This window comes from Chiloscyllium punctatum, chromosome 7 (assembly GCF_047496795.1).
Source record: "Chiloscyllium punctatum isolate Juve2018m chromosome 7, sChiPun1.3, whole genome shotgun sequence".
Lineage (NCBI taxonomy): Eukaryota > Metazoa > Chordata > Chondrichthyes > Orectolobiformes > Hemiscylliidae > Chiloscyllium > Chiloscyllium punctatum.
Genome location: NC_092745.1, coordinates 96,794,631 through 96,804,635, shown reverse-complemented (window position 1 = coordinate 96,804,635; position 10,005 = coordinate 96,794,631). Strand labels below are relative to the sequence as shown.

The window sequence follows — 10,005 nt, the reverse complement described above, 5'->3', positions numbered from 1 at the left end:
CTTTTCAGAGGCTGTGGTCATTTACAATATCTTTTAAAAAAAAACAAGATCAATAACCTCATTAAAGGCACAGCATAATCACAAGCTGCACTGGGACACCTTGAAGAGGGTGCGGCAAGTTCTGGAGCACAGGTCATCAGTACTATTACCAGAGTATGGTACGGTGGCTTAGTGGTTAGCAATGCTGCCTCACAGTGCCAGGGACCCAGGTTTGGTTCCAGTCTCAGGTGACTATCTATGTGGGGTCCCTCTGGTGTTCTGGTTTCCTCCCACAATTCAAAGATGTGCAGGTTAAGTGAACTAGCCATGCTAAATTGCCCATAGTGTTCAGGGAAGTGTAGGTGTGTTAGTTAGGGATAAATATAGGATAAGGGAATGGGTCTGGGTGGGTTACTCTTTTCGGAAGGTTGGGCCAAAGAGCCTGTTCCCACACTGTAGGGATACTACGGAGTATTGTCAGAATTCACAGCCTTTGCAGCATCCAGTATCTTCAGCCACTTCTCGTTATTATGGGAACTGGCATCTGTTATGCTGTGGACTTCCAGAAGAGGTAACTCAGATTAAACATCCAGTCAACATTTTTGGCTAATGCTTGTTACATAAACTTCAGCGTTACCTTTTGTATTTACACTGGGCTCTCCATTATGGAGAATGGAATATTTGTGGAGCCTCCATCTCCACTAAGTTGTTTAATTGTTGATCACCATTCACACCTGAATGTGACAGGATTGTAGAGTTTAGATTTGAATAATTGATTCTGGAATCACAATCCTGTCTACCACTTGCTGCTTTTGTTATTTGGTGTGCTAGTAGTTCTGGGTTGTGGTTTCACCAGATTGACACCTCATGTTTATGAATGCATAGTGCTGCTCCTGGCATGTTCTCCTGTACACTTCCTTGAAACACAATTAATCCCTTGGCTTGACAGTTATAGCAGTGGTCTACAGTCAGGGGGAAATTGCCATAGGCATCAACATTTACATAGGATCAAGAAATTTCATGGCATCAGATTAAATTTAGGCACTAAAACTTTCTGCTGATTACCACATATTCCTCCAGGCCCTCAAGTGATGGATCAGTACTCTGCCATGTTGAACTCTATTTTAGATGAATCATTAAAGAGTGGCAAGAGCTCAGAATTCTTAAGTGAGATTCTCTAACAGCTTATATTTTTAATTCATATTTCCAAAATCTGAAATATTTCACTTTTATAAAATTTACAAATGCTGACTGCCAGCTGAGTGTTTTGAAAGTTTTCAGCGCACGTACTTGTAACAGTTCGCTCCAATTTTACAATAATTTGTACACAATTTCACAAAATTGTGTACCCAATGTAGTTACATTGTAAAATGATTAAATGTCATATTCAGCAGAGCTCTTTAAATTGATTTCCAAACGTAAACTTTTATTTTGTATGTTTCCATCGGTTTTCATAACATTTACTCTTTCACAAAGTATTTGCATTATACAGAGACTCAAACATGCACCCAGAGTAGTGTTGCAATAGGATTAGGCCAAGTACCTCATTTCCATATTGTGACTTAGTCCGTATCAATTTCTATATATATTATATTCTGAATAAATAAAAACTTATTTTGCAAACTCAGAATATAAATTAAATGCCATGCTTTTCCTTAGCTCACAAGTTCCCTGAAAACCTCTCATACTATGACATCTTTGAGTTAAATACTAAAAAAAAATTATGTATAGTTTAATAATGTTATTTTCTAAATTTATAAAGCAAAGTATCTAGAAAGCTGGAAACAACCATAAAAAACCCAAAACAGAAAACCATACTTTTTTATAAAATATTATAAAACTATATATTATGGCATAAAAAGTTGAGTACATAATTTATCCCATCCACAAAAATTATTCCCAAGATGTATTTATCCAGCAGCTAAATAGTTAACAGTCTCTCTATTACTTTCCCTTCACCAAATGTTATAATCTGGTCTTCCTGTAATCTGGACAGATTAAAAACCTCCATGTGTTGTGCTTTGCTGATCATCTCCAGAAGCATCACCTTTCAATCCAAGGAGTTTAAATCTTTCAGCAGGTGGTGTAGCAAAGTACTGCTTTTGTTCTTCAGAGTACCTCTCCTCGACATCAATGATATCTCTGTAGGTCCAGTCTTGCCAGTTAAAGTTAAACCTTTCAAGTAACTGGATCTTTTTCTCATTTGTTGACACACAGTCTACAGGCAGCCTCTGCTCAAGGTCTTGGTCCTGGACATCTGGGAATATCAGGACTCCTCGTATTGCAAACCAGCCCCCGTAGCGTGGATGAATGCAAACTCCATACATTTTCTGGAAATACACAGTTTTCTTTTGTTAAATTCAAGGTTATTATTGCTCTACCTTTTCTCTTTTGGTTTCCAGTGTGGTGGATAGATGACAACTGCTCGATCTTTCTCAATGGCATTTCATAAAGTGTCCACTGAAGACATCCAATGGTTCAAAAAACAGGAGTTATTTCTTATGTCAGTAAAAATATTCATAGAGCTGTTCAGCATGGAAACAGACCCTTTCCTGTCCATGCCAACCAGATACCCCAAATTAATCTAGTCCCATTTGCCAGCATTTGGCCCATATGCCTCCAAACCCTTCAACTCATGTATGCATTTAGATGCCTTTGAAATGTAACTCTTCCAACCTCCACCACTTTCCCAGGCAGCTCATTCCATATATGCACCACCCTCTGTGAATTCACCCTTTCCAAGTCCCTCAAACCATGGTAACATCCTTGTTAATCTTTACTGAATCCCTTCAAGTTTAACAACATGTTTCTTATTTCTTCCAATAAAGTATTTTTTTCCTCTGTCACTTTATGGGTCTCCATGCATTTCCATGTGAACACAGCCTTATTTTGCAAAACCAAGTAACCAATTCATGGCAGAAATGACAGACAACAGGTCCTGTACTCCAAAGCCACCATTTACTAGAAGTTGCACAATATTTTCAGCACAAACCACCTCCCATTTGAATAGCTTAGATTATCAATGTAACATGCAAGGTAACATAAATTCAAAATCAATGCCAATCAATTGCTGTTAAACAACTCATCAATTTTGAAAAGATCACAAGGTCAGAGTGAGAAATTTCACTCCCATGTACAAAACCTCAGATACTGAAGCTGTCTGTGTCCATATGAAACAAAATCTGTCCACATGAAAGAAGATCTGGACAACATTCAGGCTTGATAAGTGGCAAGTAACATTTGTACCGTAAGTCCCAGACAACAACCACCTTCAACAAAAGAATTTAATAAACACACCAATCCGTCCTGGACGCTGAATGGCATAATCACTGCAAAGAGCCCAGGGAGGGCTACTTGCGGCAAGGGTGTGAGGTAAGTTGGGGAGTCAGTTGAATTGTTACTCATGAGTTAGATTAATTATTTAAATAGTCTAACTTTGCTTGAGTAACTTCTTACTTCTGGGTAATTTCAGTGAGGCTTCTGAATTCTTCTAATTCAAATGAAGACTTTGAGAGGGTCCCAGGTGTTAGGGAATTGCCCAGCAGAATTTTCAGCTTCCCAGGCAACTCCCTCCTTTGAAATACAATTCGAGTTCAGAGATGTCAATGACCACGTACAGAACTAGTGGATAACAGGGTTAATAAGCAGTGACTCTTACTAGTCCAGTGTCCAGCAGTAAGAGAAGACAGAACAATTCTAATTAACATGACCAGGGACTGCAGCCCACTCAGCCTGATTTGCAAAGTGAACCAACTGAATCACTGCCTTTACTATTGGTTCTTTTGTATCTATTGCTACAAAATTAATAAATTATGTGAAATTTGTGAAAACACACTTGCATCCAGAGTGGCCTTGTAGCTATTCAGGATTGAGGCACTTTTAGATTAGTTGTCTCAAACTCTGCCTTCAATTGTAATTGACTTATGTCTTTCAAGTAAAATTAAGTTAAACAATCTGGGCTTACAGTTGAGGGACAAATGCTGGCTGAATTAACAGAAGTACCCTGGCCTCCTTCAAATAGTGGCATCGAATCTTTTATATCTAGTAAGACATCCAAAAGATAATGCTATACAAGTTATCAAAATGATCAGGTTTTCACTATTGTCTAAAATATCCATAATTTGAAAATATCTTTAGGAAAGCTTATACTTTTTCCATCAAATCCAAAAACATTACTTGATTTAGTTAAAACCAGATTATGAAATCCTGCTACGGTCCATGAGCTTGTTTTCATAGTTACTTAAATGTTACAGAAGTCACACCAGATATAGGATGTCCTCACAATCCACTGTTTGGAACCAAGACAATGAAACACTTAACAACTAAAGGTGGGAAATTAGACCACAGAAACAGGGTTGCAAACACAGCCAAAATCCAGAAGGTCAATGGACTCAAAACATTAACTCTGCTTTCTCTTTAAAGATACTGCCACACCGGAGTTTCTCCAGTAATTTGTTTTTGTTCAATCAGTTCACATCTGATCTGTGTATGTCCGTCGCTGTACTTTCTTGTCTGCCCCACACTAATATTTACTCCCTTGTAGGTGAAGGTTTCAGTGACATGGATAGAATGAAACAGCAAGTAGCAAGGTTCAATATACATTATAATGACTAATTTGAGAATAATGACTCTTTGGAAGACATTGCACAAGTATTTTGTTTAAAAAAAACTACTTCCATGAAAGATAATATCCTTTGATGAAACACCCAGACAACTGAAATGTGCTTTTATTGGAAATATGAGGGAAGAAAGCTTTTTTTAAAAAAAAGTTGTCAGAAACCACAAGGCTGAGAGAAAGAAAACTACCGAATGAAGTATCATTCAAATAAAGGCAATATACCACGATGCTGAAATTCTGAAATAAACACAGAGCTCTGGAGAAACTTGACAGGTCTGGCAGTATCTGTGGAAAAAGGAATAGATGCAAAGTTTTGATCCCTGGTATGATCCTTCTTCAGAACTCATTAATGTTTGGGCAGTAAAAGGCCAAATGCAGATTAGAGCAACAATTCATAAGTTTAAGTTGCTGTCTTATCAGAAATATTATTTAATGGATCATTCAAAATTTAGCAAATCACACGCTCCCTCTCTCCTTCAGAGGCCTCACCCTTACTTTTTCTCCCCAGGGGTTTTGCTGCACATCCTTCATTTGATAATAATAGGCTGCTCCAGCCACATGTGCAGCTGTCTGTGCCAAAATCTTTGGCTTTCGATTTGGAAGCACCTCAAAGTCATGGATGGCTTCAATCCTGTGATCAGAAAAATCCTATAGCAAGAAGAAAAAAATGTTTCTTAATGTACAAGTTATAAGGAACCAAGTATCTGGCATACATAGATATCTATTTTTAAAAGAAAACTTATTCAGTTATTCACAACATTATCACATTAAAAGGTTATATAAATAATCCAAATCCTCAACACAAATTTAGATTTAAATGGAACTTCACCATTTAAGTCCCATCCAATTACAGCCAGCTTTGCTCCTTTCTTCCCTTGTGGACTGAGTAAACAACCATTCACCCTAATACTGATCTCTTCATGATGGTTTTTAATTCTGTGTGCCCATGACAGATAAAACATGTTTTGTATTGGCAGAACAATTAAAATGGAGTCTGCGTTAAGCAATCAAAATTGAGGAGTGTAAATATCTTAAGAGGGCAGTCAGAGGTTGTTTTAGAGATAGAAGGGGCGAGGTTCAAGGAGGTTTTTTTCGTTATTCATTCATGGGACATGGATCAGCATTTATTGTCCATCTCTAGTTACCCTTGAGATGGTGGTGGTAAGGTGTCTTCTGGAACTGCTGCAATCTATTTGATATAGTTACACACAAAGTGTGAGGGAGTGCCAGGATTTTGAGCAATTGACACTGAAAGAAATGCAATAAGGATGAAGAATGGCTTGGAAGGGAACTTGCAGCTGGTAGTGTTCTTATCTATTTGCTGTTCTCGTCCTTCTAAATGGTCGTGAGTTTGGATAGTGCTGTCTGAAGTGTCCTGGTGAATATCTGCAGTGCTGCTACTATGAACTGGTGGAATGAGTGAAGTCTACGGATTTGGTGCTTTGTCCTGTATGTTGTTGGAGCTGTACTCATTCAGGCAAATGGGGAGTATTCTAGCACGTCCTGACTTATGCCTTGTGGACAGGTTTTGGAGAGCCCAGTTGTGAGTCACTCACTGTTGGATTCCAAGTGTCCAACTTGTTTCAAGTCAATAAACATACCTACTTCTAACCTTTATGATGGAGGGATGGTCATTGAAGAAGCAGTTAGGCCTAGGTCACTATCCCAAGGATCTCCCGCAAAGACATTCATTGCTGACTTTCAACAACCACAACCATCTTCCTTGAAAACAAAGGTGAGAATTTTAAAAGTTGAACTTAAACGGAGAGCCAAAATAGGGTTACTCCTCACAGAGGACAGTGCAAGCTAGCCTCTGGGTGGCAAAGTTTTGGATGAGCTTGTTTATAATTAATAAGACAGAGCATGCAGTGCAATGGAAAACTTAAATCTAGAAGAATCAAAAGCATTAACAGAGGTTCAACTGCAATAAGCTGTAAAAAGGTGTATGGCAATGTTACTGAGGCAGAAATTTAGTAATGGCATGGGATTGGAAAAAAGCTCATCTCAAATATAACACTTAAGTTGCAAATTATCTGGTTAAGTCTCAGACAATTGTTGGTTGAGAGATGGAACAAGTGAACAGGAAACAGTTTGTCGTGAAGACTAACACAATGGCTTCAATATTCACAATATTTAGACAGAGGTGATTTCTGGTCATGAAAACCGACAAACAAAATCTACCACTAATATATCCATTGTAGTTTCTTGATAGCATTTTTCTGTTAAAAAAAAGCATCTTGTTGAAGTTTTTAATCTTGGAGAAAGAGAGGACTGCAGATGCTGGAGATCAGAGCTTAAAAAGGTGTTGCTGGAAAAGCGCAGCAGGTCAGGCAGCATCAAAGGAGAATTTTCCTTCTCCTTTGATGCTGCCTGAACTGCGGCGCTTTTCCAGCAACACATTTTGAAGTTTTTATCTTCACCCAATAAAACAGAATCACAAGAATAGCAAGTCAAATCAAAACATTTGGTTCCTCCAATTATTGGTATTCCCTAAGAATTAGTTACGTTTGTGAATCTGTCTTGATGAGATGCAAGATGAAAAGTGTTTAGTATTCCTATTTGTTCACAAAATTAAGTTTTGAAAAACATTAAATAAAAAAGGTGCTCTTTACATTCTTCAGAAGTGAAAAATAATGAACAACACACTCATCTATTGGGTCCCGAATAGTGGTTAATGGCTTCTCTGCAATGAAAGGTTTGAAGGCTTTTTCGAACATCTGAGGTGTACTGAGGACAACAAAGGCCAATGTGTCATCTTGATACTGAAGGTGAAAAGAGGGCTGTATGACAGCATTGTACCAACCAATCTGTGAAAAAACAATAACAATATAGTCATAATAAAACTAACAGAAACAAACAAGTAGGGCTTAAGAAATGCAATACAAATAAGCAGATTAAAAATTAAAATTAAAGTTGCCATTGTCCTGCCAGACCATGGGACTGCTCTCTCATTAGAAGTGGTGGTTTAACATGAGAGTCACCATGCCTCAGGTGACAGGCGAGATTAAGAAGAGTGCTTCATGGTAACCTCAGCCAGTGCAGAAATTGAACCTGTCCACCCACATCTTCACTCTATCACAATCCAGTTGTCCAACCACCTGAACTAACCAACACCTACATTAAAAATTACCTTAATAATAAAAGAAGTCACGAGCACACATTTGTGTGTCATATCACACTTCTGCCATAACAGCAGCTGATCAGCATTGAAGTCTCTCCCACCACTCAATTTTACAAAGAACAACTTGCCATAACTTGATGAATTTCCTATATTTACCGAGTACTTCAACGGCTATGACATCCAAAAGGTTGTGAAAAGTGTTTTTTTTTTAAAATGCACTTTGTTTTTTGGGTTTCAAGTTATTTAAATAGTAGTAAACATAATGAAAATGAATCAAAATCCAAATTTATAGAAAAACGAAGATTTCCAGAAATGACACGTAAACCTAAACATGGCTGAGGGAGGGACAGGATTGGCAGCTCCATGTTCTGGGGGTTACATACTATAGAAGGAAGCATGAGAGGAGGGGTTGTGAGGTTTTTGATTTGGAAAAAATTACTACTGTTCTTAGAGGGGACATTCCCAAGGGGTTGTCCAGTGAAGCTAGATGGGTGGAACTCAAAAAATAAAAAGGGGATGATCATCTTGATGGGATTGTATTATAGGACCGCAACAGTCAAACTGATGGGGAAATATGTAGAGAAATCTCATATGCGCAAGATTAACAGGATGTAATAGCAGGGGATTTTAACTTTCCGAACAGAGACTGGGACTGCCATGCAGTTAGAGGGTTGGATGGTGAGGAATTTGTTAAATGTGCTCAAGAAAATTTTATTTATCAATATGTAGATGTACCTACTAGAAAAGGAGCAAAGCTTAATAAAAGCAAATTACTGCGGATGCTGGAATCTGAAACCAAAAGAGAAAATGCTGGAAAATCTGGCAGCATCTGGAAGGAGAGAAAACAGCTGATGTTTCGAGTCTAACTGACCCTTTGTCAAAGCTCAAGGAGCAAAGCTTGACCTTCCCTTGGGAAATAAGGCAGAGCAAGTAACTGAAGAGTTAGTGGGAGAGAACTTTGGGACCAATGATCATAACTTTATTAGTTTTAAAATAGTTACAGAAAAGGATAGGCCTTGTATAAAAGTTATTGGAGTAAGGCAAATTTTGGTAGTATGGGGCAGAACTTTCAAAAGTTGATTAGAGTAGACTTCACAGATAAAGAGACAAATTGGCAAGTGGGAGGCTTTCAAAAGTGAAACAAGAGTTCAGAGGCAGTATGTTCCTGTTAGAGTGAAGGACAAGGCTGGTAGGAATTGGAAACAATAGATGAATAAATATATTGAGGCTCTGGTCAAGAATAAGGAGGCATAGGGTAAGTATAGACAAATGGGATCAAATGAATCTCTTCATCAACATTAAGGGGTGTAGGGGCATTCTCAAGAGGGAAAATCAGGAGGACAAAAAGAGGATATGAGATAGCCTTGACAGATAAAATTAAGGATAATCCAAAGAGATTCTACAAGTACATTAACAGCAAAAGAGCAACTAGGGAGAGAATAGGGCCCTGTAAAGTTCAACAAGGTTGTCTCTGTGTGGAACCACAGAAAATGGAAGAGATACTAAATGAATACTTCACATCAGTTTTAACTGTGGAGCAAGACATGGAGACTCAGGATCAGGGTATAAATATTGATGTTTTGAAAACATTGTAGAAGGGGAGGGCTGGAGGTCTTAAAAACATAAAAGGTGGATAAATCTCCAGGACCTCATCAAGTGTACCCCAGGATGTTGTGGGAAGCTCGGGAAGAAATTGCAGAGCCACGAGCAGAGATATTTGTATCACCTACAGCCACATGTGAGGTGCCAGAGGACTGGAGGGTGGCTAATGTTGTGCATTTATTTAAAGAGGAGAAGCCTAGAAACTATAGACCTGAGTCTGACATCATTGACTGGTAAAAACTGAAAGAACTGTGAAACAGAAACAGAAATCGCTGGAAAAGCTTAGCAGGTCTGGCAGCATCTGTAGACAAAAATCAGAGTTAATGTTTCGGCTCGAGTGTCCCACGTACAGACATACCATGAACAGAGGGGACTGGGAACAAGAGGAGGATTGCTACAGGTTTTTAGGGGAAACATTGTTCCACCTGTCCATTCAGCATCACTAACAATTTCGGTCGCATTTAACATCGGATCAGAAAGAAATATGCTTACTAAGCAAACAGCCCCAAGGTTCATCTACTCAAGTCATCTTTACCTTGAACGGGTCGCACTGGAAGCCGAGCGGACCCAACCAGTTACTCAGCGACTGACGTATTCCAGCCTCCATAACTTCACTTTTCTATGATGCAATACCCGCCACAGTGGGAAGGTATAACTACAACTCCCAACGGGCTCTGCGACACGT

General features: G+C 38.6%; 1 protein-coding gene across 2 annotated transcripts; it reads right to left on the bottom strand.

Annotated features, from left to right (window-relative positions):
* Nucleotides 1–1,384: 1,384 nt before the first annotated feature.
* Nucleotides 1,385–9,983, bottom strand: mmachc (metabolism of cobalamin associated C). Of its 2 annotated transcripts, none has more exons than XM_072574393.1 (4): nt 9,856–9,983; nt 7,210–7,404; nt 5,093–5,245; nt 1,385–2,309 (listed from the first exon to the last, which is right to left on the bottom strand). In XM_072574393.1, exons 1-4 carry the CDS (start codon nt 9,925–9,927, stop codon nt 1,977–1,979), a joined length of 753 nt encoding a protein of 250 aa, XP_072430494.1. In that variant the 5' UTR covers nt 9,928–9,983; the 3' UTR covers nt 1,385–1,976. The 2 variants fall into 2 exon arrangements, with proteins under 2 accessions (XP_072430494.1, XP_072430495.1); XM_072574394.1 differs by having other exon boundaries at nt 9,813–9,895.
* Nucleotides 9,984–10,005: the final 22 nt, after the last annotated feature.

Bases quoted from the DNA above. Each gene is read 5' to 3' on its own strand.
- mmachc (XM_072574393.1), bottom strand. From the start codon at position 9,927: ATGGAGGCTGGAATACGTCAGTCGCTGAGTAACTGGTTGGGTCCGCTC. The intron at 5,246-7,209 runs GTAAAGAGCACC...TTCTTGCTATAG, and splicing joins ATTTTTCACTTCTGAAGAAT to GATTTTTCTGATCACAGGAT. The intron at 2,310-5,092 runs GTAAGGGTGAGG...GTGTATTTCCAG, and splicing joins AAAACCCCTGGGGAGAAAAA to AAAATGTATGGAGTTTGCAT.